General features: G+C 38.2%; 1 protein-coding gene across 14 annotated transcripts in view; it reads right to left on the bottom strand.

The window, feature by feature from the left end:
* The window catches only part of UBE3D (ubiquitin protein ligase E3D), a 210,066-nt gene that overhangs the window by 149,270 nt on the left and 45,365 nt on the right, over nucleotides 1–15,431 (bottom strand). For all 14 annotated transcript variants that reach the window (XM_065543795.2, XM_074037589.1, XM_074037591.1 and 11 more), the window contains one exon: nucleotides 15,080–15,243. In XM_065543795.2, the coding sequence (XP_065399867.1) occupies nucleotides 15,080–15,243 (164 nt within the window). The remainder of the gene's footprint in view (nucleotides 1–15,079; nucleotides 15,244–15,431) is intronic.

Raw genomic sequence — 15,431 nt, 5'->3', positions numbered from 1 at the left:
TAAAAAAGATATTTGCCATTTACAAATGAAAGAAGTACGTACTTAATTTGCTTAATAATGAATGGTCCCTAGATGTATACATTTTGGTGATAATACTAACAGACAAATATGTAAAAAGTGATTTCAAATGATGCATTTATATTTTTCCATAAGCACCTAACTACTTCTCTGTATCTTCAGAGTAATTTCCATTCAATAGATTCTTGTTCTAAGGAGCTAAGGCATTGAACTTCTAAAGAAAATCACATTTGTACCCATAAATTCTGATCTATAACATCAGATATGAACATACTGTAAATCAGAAGTTTCTGCTACTGATGTTACAGATTAAGAGGCATAAATTTCACTGAATATAGTATAGTAAGCAGTATATTTTGAGGAGTTATCAAAAGTTTGACACATTCTAAACTGCCAGGAGAATTTCTCTTGAGGAAAAATACACATTCATAGTGGCCTTTTCGGATCTCCTAATATTTTCTGGTGAGAGACTACATGATACAATGAAAAGTACTGAATTCGAAATCAGGACAACCCAACTCTAATTCTGGTTTTATCAGTAACATACTGACTAACTGAAGTTATCTCTCTTTTTGATCCTCAGATTTCTTGATTGTAAAACGTAAGACTTGAACATTCATTTCTGAAGTTTAAGTACATCCTACGCTGCAAAGTCAATGTACCCAACTGGGATGCACTGACAATGTCACCTTGTGACTCCTAAGTGGGAAGTGGAATAAACACTTACTTGAGATTGTTTAATAACACGTTCTTTAGCATTTGGTGACACTTGTCAATTCCTTCATTCATTTATTCTAACATCATATTCACACACTATTCAAATAAGATAACACAAAGTGTTTTAGCAGGTTACACAACTATTAAATAATAGTCTTAGATACTCTGCTGGATACAAAATCAGCATAATTAACCTTTGTGTTTTTTTGTTTTTAACCAACCAAAAAGACAATTTCCTCTAAATCTTCTCAAAACCACCTAATTTTATTTCCAAAGTTATTTCAGGCAATGACAGTCTCTGCCACATCAGGTGCAGAGTATCAGAATTAAGGAGAATTTGGCAATGATATCTTGGAAATGACACTAAAAGCACAGGCAACAAAAGCAAAAATAGAGAAATGGGACTATCTCACACTTAAAAACCTTTGTGCATCAAAAGACACAATGAACAAAGTGAAAAGGCAACCTCCAGAATGAGAGAACATATTTGCAAATCATGCATCTCATAAGGGATTATTATCCAGAATATAAAGCATTCCTACAACTCAATAACAAATTAAAAGGACTTGATTAAAAAGGGCAAAGGACTTAAACAGAGATTTCTCCAAAGGTGATATGCAAATAACCAACAAACATGAAAGGATGCTCAACATCACTAATCATCAGAAATATGCGAATTAAACCACAATGATATCACCTTGCATCCATTACGATGGCTACTCTTAAAAAAAGAGAATAACAAGCGCTAGCAAGGATGTGGAGAAACTGGACTGCTTCTGCACTTTTGATAGGATTATAAAATGCTGCAACTGCTATAAAAGACAGTGTGAAGGTTCCTTAAATAATTAAAAATAGAACTATCATATAATCCAGCAAACCCACTTCCAGATATATATTCAAAAGAATTGAAACTGAGCATGGTGACTCACACACGAAATCTCAGCACTTTGGAAGGCTAAGGCTTGAGGATCGCTTGAGACCAGGGTTTTAAGACCAGCCTGGGCAACATAGTAAGATGCTGTCTCTATTTTTTTTTTTTTTAATTAAAAGAAAAAAAAATTGCAAACAGGGCCTCAAAAAGATATTTGCACGCCAATGTTCATAGCAGCACTATGTAAAATAGCCAAGAGGTAGAAGCAACCCAAATGTCCACTGACAGATGAAAAGATAAACAAAATGTAGTATATACATACCATGGAAAGATACTCGGTCTTTAAAAGGACGGAAATCCTGTCACATACTACCATGTGAATGAAACTTGAGGACATCATGCTAAATGAAATAAACTAGTCACAGGAAGACAAACACTATGATTCTACTTACAAGAGATATCAAAAAGTAGTCAATGTTGACTGGGCACGGTGGCTCACACCTATAATCCCAGTACATTGGGAAGCTGAGGTGGGTGTATCACTTGAGGCCAGGAATTCGAGACCAGCCTGGCCAACATGGTGAAACCCCAACTTTACTAAAAATACAAAAATTAGCCAGGCATGGTGGCTCATGCCTGTAATCCCAGCTACTTGGGAGGCTGAGGCAGGAGAATCACTTGAACTTGGCAGGCAGAGGTTGCAGTGAGCAGAGATAGCACCACTGCACTCCAGCCTGAGTGACAGAGTGAGACTCTGTTTCAAAAAACAAACAAACAAACAAACAAAAGTAGCCAATGTATGGACTGAATTGTGTCCCTTCAAATTAGTAAGTTCAAGCCCTAACCCCAATGTTCCTATATTTGGAGATAGGACCCCAATGTCCCTGTATTTGGAGATAGGAGGTCATTAAGATTAAATGAGGTCATAAAGATGGGTCCCTAATCTGATAGGGCTGCTGTCCTTACCAGAAGAGGAAGAGACACAGGAGATCTCTCTCTTTCTTTGACATGCACAGGAGGAAAGGCCATGCGAGGACACAGAGAGAAAACAGTCATTTACAAGCCAGGAAGAGCGCCCTCACGAGAAACCAACCCTTGATCTTGGAATTTTACCCTCTAAAATTAGACTTTTAGCCTCCAGAAAAAATAAATAAATGTCTGTTGTTTAAGGCATCTAGTCTGTAGTATTTTGCTATGGCAGCTCTAGTCAACTATAATATAGTCAAATTCACATAAGTAGAAAGTAGAATGGTGGTTAACAGAGGCTGGGGTGAGTGGGAAAGAGGGTTGTGGTTTAATGAGTATGGAGTTTCAGATTTGCAAGATAAAATTGTTCTGGAGATCTGTTTCACAACAACAGAATATACTTAACGCTACTGAAATATACACTTAAAAATGGTTAAAATGGCAAATTTTGTGTTATGTGTTTTTAAATACAATTTTTAAAATTAGAGTTTCAATTTTCCTGCTGAAATAAAGAAAAAAAGATAAGGAAATACTACTTTACAAGTAAAGACAACTACTAATACTATTCTAGGACTACAAAATATATATGGGTGTGGTTACATTTGTTTTTACTTCACTGGAAAAAATAACATATTTTTAAAACTATCTTAAGCTAAAACAACACATCTACTTTAGAGATAATATTTAGCAATATGTAGCAAAATAAAGAAACCAAACTAGTTTATAGTTTAGTCTCTATATTTTATTAAAGCTGAAAATAACATTTCATCATTTTTTCCTCAATATATTTTGTAAGAAAATGTTATTAATAATAGTCAAATGTAGAATTGTTCTTCTCAGCTCAAATTTCCACATTCCTAAATTAGATATTTTATCCTTTGAAAAAGGTGGGAAGAACCACTACCAATACCAATACTAGGGCTCATGTAACTTACAAAGTGAAGAGAATTCAATTTTAGCTTAAATAAAAAACACTTCTTTACTCCTTACTAATTGCATTCTCCTAAGTCTTTTTCTCCTAAAAATACAAAAGCAAGGAGCTTGATAACTATGAAATTCTTCATCAATATTTAATAAAAACAAATCTATTCTTCATATTTCCCTTACAGAAAAAAGAGAGGTGTGACATAAACATTTATGTTTTTTGTCACTTATTCTGTTTAACCTAACAAAGTTAAAGTGGATTATATTTAATAGAAATTTTGGCTCACTGGGTATGGTTGCTTATGTCTGTAATCCCAAAATTCTGGGAGGTTGAGGTGGGTGAATCACTTCAGCCCAGCAGCTCGAGATAAGTCTGTGCAACATGGCGAAATCCCACCTCTACAAAATATAAATATACAAAAAGTAGCTAGGTGTGGTGACATGTACCTGTAATCCCAGCTACCTGGGAGGCTGAGGTGGGAGGATCACTTGAGCCCAGAAGGTTGAGGCTGCAGTGAGCTGAGACTGACCCACTACACTCCAGTCTGGGTGACAGTGAGACCTTGTCTCAAAAAGAGTAAAAAATATAAGGAAAAAGAAATTTTGGCTCATGTGATAGTAAGATTTTCTTATTTGCTGGCCTAAACACAATTTCAAGAAAATTGTGGGCTATATAACACACAGAGGGAAAAAGGCAGACAAAGTTTGATTTCAGATGTCTTGATTAGGGTTTCTCAAATTTGGCACTATTGGCATTTGGGGTTGAAAAATTCCTTGTTGTGGGAGTTCTCCTTTGCACTGAAGGATGCTTAAGAACATCCCTATTTACTAGACGCCAGTAGTTCCCCAAGTTGTGACAACTAAAAATGTCTCCAGACATTGCCAAATGTCTCCTGTGAGGCTAAATTACTCCCAGTCTAGAGCATATGAGGCCACAGGTGGACTGATGAATTAGCAGACTTAAACTACAGAAGTTAATATAGAATCTAAAGCCAAAAAGTTAATATTTAGCATCTAAATGCTGATAAGTAAACTAAAAAATGTGATATATGAAATAAATTATTTCCCCAATACAAAATGTGGAGCAGTAAAAAAAAAAAAAAAAAACCACTGGCGCTCACCAAGATGTGAAACTCTAGCTGGAGTGGGCAGGAGGGGAGGATGAAAAACAATACACTTCAAAGTGTTGAGTGTTGACAGAGATGTGTGTCTATTGCTAGAAAGAAGGAACACTCTAAAAATACTACATGCCACTTTTTTGTGTATGCTCAAGGAAATAAAACCATAGTTACATTTGCTATTTTCCTCTTTTAGACTACCATCTGGCAATCCACACTTCCACTAGAAAAAAGTTCTAGCCAATTGGACTAAAATAGTTAATACACCACCTCCTGTGCCAAAAATATGCCAGGAAGTCTACAGCTTGTTCAGTCACACCCAAAAAGACACTAATGTCCTTAAATGACAAAGTAAATAACTCACAGCATGTTTACCTACTTCTCTTCGTACCTTGGGGGCAGAGCGTCAAACAATAGCAGGAGGAAAAATACAACAAAAGTAGTTATAAGCAACAGGCAAACTAAAGTGACCAAATTAATTTATTAGATGTCAACTTGTCCCTAAGACAGTTGGAGTTTTAAAAAATCTACTAATTGAATACAAGAGAACACATAAGACTATAGTCACAATATTTCCAGTGTCAGAGGAATTTGTTAAGAATGAGTGAAGTAATAAGGCAGGTGCATCAGATTCTTATAATACTCTTCAAGAAAGGAAAGGTAAAGATTCTACATATAATGAATATAACAATCAGCAAAATAAACTACTTCCTTTTTCTTAATACTTGAAAGTTGTCAAAAGACAAACTGGTACATGCATGCTAGTATATCCTGTGAGTTATCTTTCACTAATCCATATAGGCAGGCTATGGTAACAAGAACCTACAGTTACCAATAGGTAAATAATGATTACTAAATATTACAAAGATAAGCAGAAAACCATGCACCATTGCACAAACATTAATTGAATGCTTTGAGCACTTTTATAAGTACTCATCTAGCTGAGCAAGACAGAGATGGTTCTGGTTCACGTGGAGTTTACATTTCAGGGCAGGAATTCTAATGAAATAATCAAACATTTGGGAAATGCACCACCATGAAAGACAGGTACCAAACTCAATCTTTGTTTTTAAAAACAGAAGAGCCAACATCCAAGGAAAACATTAATAGAGGAACAACAAGACTTTAAGCAAAAATATTATTATCACAGAGATTGTATCTGTAAAAAGAGATTATGACATAAAAGAAAATTTTGAGTGAATGCTCACATTTAAACATATCTGTATAAAATCTTAGAAAGCCAAGGATAAAAAGAAAATCCTACAGGTTTTTGGAGAGACAGAATAGATATAATAAATTTTCAGATACTCACAGATTGACTACAGTCCAAGGTTAAAAGAAGTATTAAAGAGTATACTTCATCACATTAAAAAAATCAAACAAAGAATACTGAGTAAAAAAAATCACAAAAAGAGAACATATCAAATGATACCATACCTTTTTAAGGAAGTATTTATAATAAAGATACAAAACTTTCATGGTCATGATGCATGACAGTAGACAAATGGAGGAGGGCTTCAGCTTAATATTTCTTTAAGAAGAAATACAACCATCATATCATCAGAATCACAAAGGATTCAACATAGGAAAGGGAGGAGGTTAGGGACCGAGCAAAAAGACAAACATGAATCTCCAAGTCTTTCCTTGTTCCAGTGAAGAGTATGGATACTAATTAAATCTAAATATTGACAGTTAAAAAAAAGAGTAAATTTAAATGTGTATTAAAATTTTAAGGTTAATCACGAATAATCATTTTGAAGTAAACAAAAAAGTTCTTTTTTGCTTCCAAATCATTGGAGGAAAGAAATGACACAGAGAGGGCAACCAATCTAAAAGAGCAAACTATGTCCAAATTCATCAAAATCACAATAAATGTGAATAATTAAATTCACCATTAAAATAGAAGGACTCTCCTACTGGAGTTTTAAACTATCCAGCTATACACAGTTCATAAGGTATATCTTAATGCAATATACACTTGATTAAATGACACAAGACAGGTGAAAATAAACACAAAAAGAACAAATCAACAATTTTTTAAAAGTAAATATAGTAGTATTAACATCAGGCAAATGTATTAGTAAGGTTCTCTAGAGGGATGGAACTAATAAGACAGATAAATACCTATAAAGGGGAGTTTATTGAGGAGTATTAACTCACATGATCAAAAGGTGCCACAACAGGCCATCTGTAAGCTGAAGAGCAAGGAAACTAGTCCAAATCCCAAAGCTGAAGAACTTGAAGTCCAATGTTCAAGGGCAAGAAGCATCCAGCATAGGAGAAAGATGTAGGCTGGGAGGCAAAGCCAGTCTAGTCTTTTCATGTTTTTTCTGCCTACTTTATATTCCAGCCATGCTGGCAGCTGATCAGACGGTGCCCACCCAGATTAAGGGTGGGTCTGCCTTTCCCCAGCCCACTGACTCAAATGTTAATCTCCTTTGGTAACACCCTCACAGACACACCCAGGATCAATACTTTGCATCCAGTCAAGTTTATACTTAGTATTAATCATCACGAGTAGACCCCTTGTTAACTTGTACCCATACACATCTCCTGAGATCATACATAATCTTCAAATAAAAACAATAAGAAGGTCATAATTATGCCTAATGTAATACAACTATCCTTCATATAACCGGAAATGCACCAATCCCCAACCCTCTATTCCATAAAGTTAACAATACTTAAAAGCTCATATGAAGTCAATAAACTTTATGTCACATGATAAAGGAAAAAGTAAGTAAGATGAAGATATTTTCTTAGTACAAGTGCACAAATGTGTTTTTAACAAAAGGAGAAGGAAATACTCACGACACTTACATTCCTTGTTTCTGCAACTGGTCATCTGGTCATAGCTGGTATTGATGACTACCTTCTTCTACTATCCATCCTGTATTCCCTTTGCCTTCAGCAAGTACCTCAGCAGGTTGTGGTTTTTTTCCTGGTAGAGTGAACCAAACCTTCATTCCTGAAGGGTCTGGGTCATTTGTAGTCCTGCCTGGATTGAGCTGTTGTAGTTTCCCATTGACCTTAATTGCAGGGCATGGTAATACTAAGAGATGCCCTAATGGATCTCCTGTACTTCATGCATACTCTTCCTTACTTCCATTGTGGAGCAGTAGACTGATTTCATCTTGATAGTCCAGGTCACTCACCGCAGGCAACACTGTTACTTCCTTCTTAGCCTGTTGACTTAAAGGTAGGAGGAGCCCAAAGTGTCCAGGTGGCAATCTTAACTTCCAGTTTAATGGAATCGTTGTTTTGTCTTCTGCTGGCAGCGTTGCTCCTGCTGGAACTAAGACCTCTAGGCCAGCGGAAAGTAATGTTGCAGGAAGAGGAAGCAAACATTTTGCTAGTGGATCACTATGGGTGCCACTTCCACTCCACCCCTCGATTCCTGGACCCGTGAATCCTGGCTATGGGAGAAACACTGCCATATGCTGGATGCTGATTCAGAGCATACACGGCATTCTGGAGAACTTTGCCCCAGCCCTGCAAAGTATTGTCACCTACTTGCTGTTGTAATTGTGACTTCAAAAGGCCATTCCACTGTTCTATCCAGCTGCTTCAGGATGATGGGGAACACAGTAAGATCAGTGAGTCTAATGAGCATGAACCCACTGCTGCACTTCTTTAGCCATAAAGTGAGTGCCTTGGTCAGAGGCAGTGCTGTGTGGAATACCATGATGGTGGATAAGGCATTCTGTGAGTCTTCGGATGGGAGTCTTGCAGAAGCATTGTGTGTAGGATAGGCAAATCCATACCCAAAGTGTGTATTCTACTGAGGACAAACCTCTGCCCTTTCCATGATGGAAGAGGTCCAATATAATCAATATGCCACCAAATAGCTGGCTGATCACCCCCAAAAATGGCGCCATATCAAGGGCTCAGTGTTGGTCTCTGCTGCTGGCAAATTGGGCACTCAGCAGTGGCCATAGCCAGGTCAGCCTTGGTGAGTGGAAGTTCATGTTGCTGAGCCCATGCATAACATCTATCCCTGCCACCATGGGCACTTTATTCATGGACCCATTGGGCAATGACAGGGTGGCTGGGGAAAGAGGCTAAGAATGAGTCATCCTATCCACTTGATTATTAAAATCTTCCTCTGCTGAGGTCACCTGTTGGTAAGCTCTCACATGGGATACAACTATCTTCACAGTTTTTGATCACTCAGAGAGGTCCATCCACATACCTCATCCCCTAATTTATTTGTCACAATTTTCCAATCATGCTTCTTCCAAATGTCTGACCATGTCAAACCATTGGCTACAATGAATCAGTATATAATTGCACATCTGGCCATTTCTCCATCCATCCAAGGTTCACTGCTCCAAGTTCTGCCCACTGGGAAGAGTTCCCTTCACTGCTATCATTCAAGGATGTCCCAGAAAAGGGCTATAGTGCTGCAGCTGTCCACTTTCAGGTGGTGTCCGCACATCGTGGAGAACCGTTTGTGAACTAGGCCCTAGTCTTCTCTTCCTCTGACAACTGATCATAGGGAACTCCCCACGAGGCCACTGGTGTAGGCTGGGGAAGAGACAGCAGGGTGGCAGGAGTGCAGACCATGGGCATTTGAGCCACTTCCTCATGTAACTTACTTGTGCCTTCAGGACCTGCTCGAGCCCAATCATGTATATACCACTTCCATTTGATGATGGAATGCTGCTGTACAGGACCACTTTATGGCTAGACAGGTCAGAAATTACCCAGTTCATGTCACATGGTGACTTGATGATTCATAGTCAAATATCCAGTTTTCACCAAAGCCCAGTAACAGGCCAAGATCTGTTTCTCAAAAGGAGAACAGTTATCTGCAGAAGATGCAGGGCCTTGCTCCAAAATCCTGATGCCTCTGCTAACAGCAGAGACTCCCTTGTGGGGGCCTGCCAACGGCTCCAACAGCATCCCTAACTGCCAATGACACCTCAAGCACCATTGGATCTGCTGGGTTATATGGCCCAAGTGGCAGAGCAGCTTGCACAGCAGCCTGGACCTGTTGCAGAGCCTTCTCCTGTTCTGGACTCCACCCAAAACTGACAGCCTTTTGGGTAACTCGATAAATGGGTCAGAGTAACACACCCAAATGAGGGACGTGTTGCCTCCAAAATCGTACCAGGCCTACCAGGCGTTGTGCCTCTTTCTTGGTTGTAGGAGGCGCCAAATGCAGCAAATTTTCCTTCACCTTAGAAAGAATATCTCAACAGGCTCCACACCACTGGACCCCTGGAAATTTTACTGAGGTAGAAGGTCCCTGAATTTTAGTTGGATTTATTGCCCATCCTCTGGCACGCAAATCTCTCACCAATAAGTCCAGTGTGTTTGCTACTTCTTGATCACTGGATTCAATCAGCATACTGTCCTCAACATAACAAACCAGTGTTATATCTTGAAGAAGGGAAGTGATCAGGGTCTCTCCAAATAGGATTATGACACAAAGTTGATATACTCCTGAGGTAGGACAATAAAGGCATATTGCTGGCCTTGTCCGCTGAAGACAAATTGCTTCTGGTGGGCCTTACGGACAGGAGTGGAGAAAAAGGCATTTGCCAAATCAGTGGCTGCATACCAAGTACCAGGAGATGTGTTACTTTGCTCAAGCAATGAAACCATATCTGGTACTGCAATTGCAATCGGAGTCACCACTTTGTTACACTTACGATAATCCATTTTCATTCTCTAAGAGCCATCTGTCTTCTGCACAGGCCAAATAAGAGAGTTGAACAGGGATATGGTAGGAATCCACCCCTGCGTCTTTCAAGTCCTTGATGGTGGCACTAATTTCAGCAGTCCCTCCAGGGATGCGATATTGGTTTTGATTTACTGTTTTTCTAGGTGGAGGCAGCTCTAATGGTTTCCATTTGGCCTTTCCCACCATTATGGCTCTCAACCTACAGTCAGGGAGCCAATGTGGGGGTTCTACCAGTTGTTAAGTATGTCTATGTCAATCATGCATTCTGGCACTGGGGAGATGACCACAGGATAAGTCCAGGGACACAATGGACCCACTGTAAGTCAGACCTGAGCTAAAACTCCATCAATTACCTGACCTCCATAAGCCCCTATTTTAACTGGAGGACCACAATGACATTTTGGGTCCCCTGGACTCAGCGTCAGCTCAGAGCCAGTGTCCAGTAGTCCCTGAAATGTCTGATCATTTCCCTATGCCCAATGAACAGTTAGCCTGGTAAAAGGCTGGAGGTCTCCTTGGGGAAGGATGGGAGAAAGATTCACAGCATAAACTGTCAGTAGTGTAGAGTGGTCCTTCCTCAAGGGGACCCGGTCTCCCTTTCATTCAAGGGGTTCTGGGTATGTGAACTGGCTCAAGTCTGGAAATTGATTGAGGGACTATGATTCTCTGCTTTTATAATTCAAATTAGTCTGGAAGTTCTCTGCTTATATAAATTAAGTAGGAATGCAGTAGGCTTCCTATCACTTCTAGGAACATTGTAATTAGCCAATGCCAGAGTTCGACAGGAGTCAGATTATTCTGATTGCTGCTTTGCCTCTTCTGTCCATCACAGTAGCTATGCCCAGCTTGCCTTTGACAGCTGAGTGCCACCACTTGGCCCCTGCCACCTCGGGATCCAATTATTCCAATTGTATTTAAATTTTGTAGTTGAGTGACTGCAGTTCCCACTGTTAGATCTGACATACAGAGAAGGGCAATTACAGGGCTCTTCAAAGATGAAGGTGCTGCCTTCACAAATCTATTTCACAAAGCATTGGTCAAGGGTATATCTTCTGGACCCTCCCAGCTGGGATGAGTAGGTCTAAAGAGACTAATCCACTCCACCATCCCTTCCTCTACATTAAACGAAGAGAGATCAGGCATTTCCAGCTCACTCACAGTGGGCCATTTTTAATCCATCTTTCAGCTAACCAAGCAAATAAACTATTAGAACCTTTTGTAACTCCCCAAGCTGCAATATTAAATGAAGAATCCCTAATTAGTGGACCCAAATTAATAAATTCAGTCTAATCCAACTCTATATTCCTTCCACCATTATCCCACACCCTTAATATCCATTCCCATGCCTGTTTTCCAGATTTCTGTTTATATACATTAGAAAACTCAAGCAGTTCTTTTCGCTTGTAGTACACCTCTTCATGGGTCTTACTCTCAACCTCACCTCTAGGGGTCCACCGAGACTCTAGTCTAGTTATAGGTCTAGAAGCAAACAGAGGTTTTGGGGGTGGCTCCTGGGGAGAATCAACATTATCTTGCTTGGAAACTGCCTCTGGGGAGGCCATCGCTATTGCCTCAGGCAGTAAAGGGTTTATCTCCTCAGACAAAGGTGGAAATGCTGATGGCAGCATGGGTTGGAAAGGGGATGTTGCCACTACTGGGGATGGGGAAGCTGTGTCTTCTGGCAAGAAAGGTTCCTTAGAGTTTATAAGCTCAGTATCCCCAGCTTCATCAGGGTCCTCCCACATATCCCCATTCCAAGTTTCAGGGTCCCATTTTTTCCCGATTAATCCCCTCACTTTAACAGTAGACACCTGGTGAGGCTGTGCATACACTTTTCATTGCAGGTCAGTCACTCACATGATAAACTTGTGTCTGATTTTCCACAATTTCAACTCTTTCTCTACAGGAGATAAGATTCTCACTCAAGGCAATCTTAGCAGATTTGAGGCTCCGTATCTGTTTCTGAAGCTGGGAGTTAGAATCCCTGAGTTCATCATTTTCTTTCATCACTTTGTCCAGTGAACTTAGGAGCAACCAACCAACTTCATTATGTTCCTTAATATAGTCAAAGGCATTATGCGGAGAGTCACTAAACTCCTTGCCTCTCATGAGCAGTGAATCAGGAGTGTCAAATGTATTTACTGTGCATAACTCTGTTAACAGTTCATGCCAAGGACTATCAGTGTTCTCCATGTTATCAGAAGTAGAGACCTTAGCATTTTTGGATGTAATCATATTAAGCAACCAACTCCAGAAACCTCAAAACCAATGAAATAACTCTATCCTTAATATTCTGTTCCTCTAGAACCACTCCTGGTATCAAAATCCGTATTAGTCAGGGCTCTCTAGAGGGACGGAACTAATAGAATATATAGACATATATTTGTAAATCTTTTTATACATATATTTAATTCTTCATATATAAAAAGCCATATATATATATATCTCTTCATATATAAATATATAAATCTTCATATATATGAAGATATATATACACACACACACACACATATATGATCATATTAACTCACACAATCTCAAGGTCCCACAATAGGCCATCTATAAGCTGAGGAACAAGGAAGCCAGTCCTAATCCCAAAGCTGAAGAACTTGGAGTCCAATGTTCAAGGGCAAGAAGCATCTAGCACTAGAGAAAGATGTAGGCTGGGAGGCTAAGCCAGTCTAGTCTTTTCATGTTTTTCTGCCTGCTTTATATTCCAGCCATTCTGGCAGCTGATTAGATGGTGCCCACCCAGATTAAGGGTGGGTCTGCCTTTCCCCAGCCCACTGACTCAAATGTTAATCTCCTTTGGCAACACCCTCACAGACACACCTAGGACCAATACTTTGCATCCTTCAATCTAATCAAGTTGACACTTACTATTAACCATCACAGCAAATTAGAATGAAACAAAAACTAGCATTAAATTGAAGAAGAGCAAAATCTCCTATTGATAGTATACTCAATTAGTTGTCATGCTTTTATTTCTCTAACAATACAGCTTTAAAATATATAATGTGAAAACTAGAATCAAAACAGAAGAAAATTACTTACATAATCATAATGTAAGATTCAACATACCTGTCAGAAAAGTCCACATTTCAATAAATAGAAAAGATGAATATAAAGGGTTTTAATAAATTTGATGATATAAACCTAAATATATAAAGATACACACACACACACACACACACACACACACACACAGAGACATCAAAAGAAAATATAATCAATGTAGAGCTTAATAGTTGACTACGTATAAGGGCACCAAAAAAAAAAAAAAAAAAAAAATTCCAAGCCCTCAAAAAGAGTCTCAAAAGCATAAAACTGAGATGCATCCATTGAACATGCCTCAATAAAATATAAGGATAGTGTCAAGTACCTGTTTCCTTTAGAATCACATCAGATAGGCAAAAATCTAAATGGAAATTTCAGTGAGAATTCAGGGTAATGGACATTTATAAAAACTTCAGGTGGGAGTATAAATTCATGATACCTTTTTACAAAATAATTTGATACTACCTCTCAAAATTTTAAATGTCCATACCCTTTGACTCAACAATTGTATCTCTAGAAATTCCTCTAATATAGAAAACTTATAATCAGAAAACAAATATACAAGATTACAACACTAATTATAACAGCAAAAAAGTAATAAACCAAATATCCATTAAAAGAAAAATGGCTAAGTAATTTATAGTACCTCCATTTCACAAAATGTCAAGCACTGACATGGAAAGAATCTCTAAGACATGGGCTTAAGTGTAAAAAAATACACGTTTAGGTGCAAAATGAATGGAAAAAGAAGTGGAAGAGTACACAACAAACGTTTTACTTCTGGAGAGGGATATAATTTTACCTTACATATGTCTCTTAGTGTTTGGATCTTTTATGACTGGTACTACTTGCATAAGAAACATAATTAATTTTTTCAATGTCTTATTTACTTTCCAGAAAAAGACTAAGATCCTTCCGTCCTTAGGACAAATTTGATCAAACCCATCTGAGAGTACAGGACAAGTATAAACTTTGATTCTGTTACAATAAGAATACCTGCTGTTTCGTTTTCTGGGAATGATCTTCCATCAGATATGGCTCAGCACTTCACTTCCTTCAAGTTATCTGCTTAAATATCACTTTATCTAAGGAATCTTTCCTGACTTTGCAATATAAAATGACAACATCCTACTCCCATCCTACCCCTCGCCAACTACCTTACCTTGTTTCATTTTTCACTAGAGTAATTTACTACCAGTATCTTAGTGTGCTTATCTTTAAAGTGGGGATGATAATAGTACCTACCACACAGGTTGTTGTTAGGCTTAAATGACCTATGAGTTCTTAGATGAGTGCCTGACACATAGTAAGAGACATAAGAATCTGTTTTGTTTATGGTCTGCCTTCCCCCATTAGAACAACAATGCTAAGAGGTAGGGGCTGTGTTTTGTTCATTATTGTATCCTGATGCCTGGAAAGTGCTTATTGGTAAATATTCATCACTGTTGAAGTCAGATTTAGTACTGCAGCCATATGTACAGACAGCTTAGATTACAAGAAAAAAAAATAATTTTTGGTAAAAGCAAGCTTTCTGCATATTAGCATGAATCATCTGTAATAATTCAACCTATTTTAAACATATAATATTTAGCAGTATGGCTCCTAGAAGCTTCAAGCAGGGAAGGGGTATAGTGGCATTTAATTCATTAATTTCTTAACACCAACATGACAACAAAAGATAAAACATAATGTGGATGAGAAAACAAATGCACAACTTACCTTTCATTCCTGCTTTTGATGCATGGCTGGTAGAGGACCTTGATAGCACTCCAGGCAGAACTAGAATCTGCTTTCAATGTGTCTTCCAACAATGGGAATTTTTTGATATATTTAGAATTTCTCAATGATTCAATCACCAAACTGTCTGAATTTAAAAGCCACAGCTAAAGATGTGAAGAGAAAGTCCAAGTATAAGAATATTGTCACCTTATCCATATCTTATGACTTTTCAAAAACAAAAAAGAGACTATGAAAATCCCAGAAAAAATAAATATGAGAATCATGTACATAATTTTAAAGCTAGGTAGGCCTTTCAAAATATAACACTTGGTAGAGCAATTGACATAAAGTT

This window comes from Macaca fascicularis, chromosome 4 (assembly GCF_037993035.2).
Source record: "Macaca fascicularis isolate 582-1 chromosome 4, T2T-MFA8v1.1".
In the NCBI taxonomy this organism is placed as follows: domain Eukaryota; kingdom Metazoa; phylum Chordata; class Mammalia; order Primates; family Cercopithecidae; genus Macaca; species Macaca fascicularis.
This window is presented reverse-complemented; position numbering and strand designations above follow the sequence as displayed.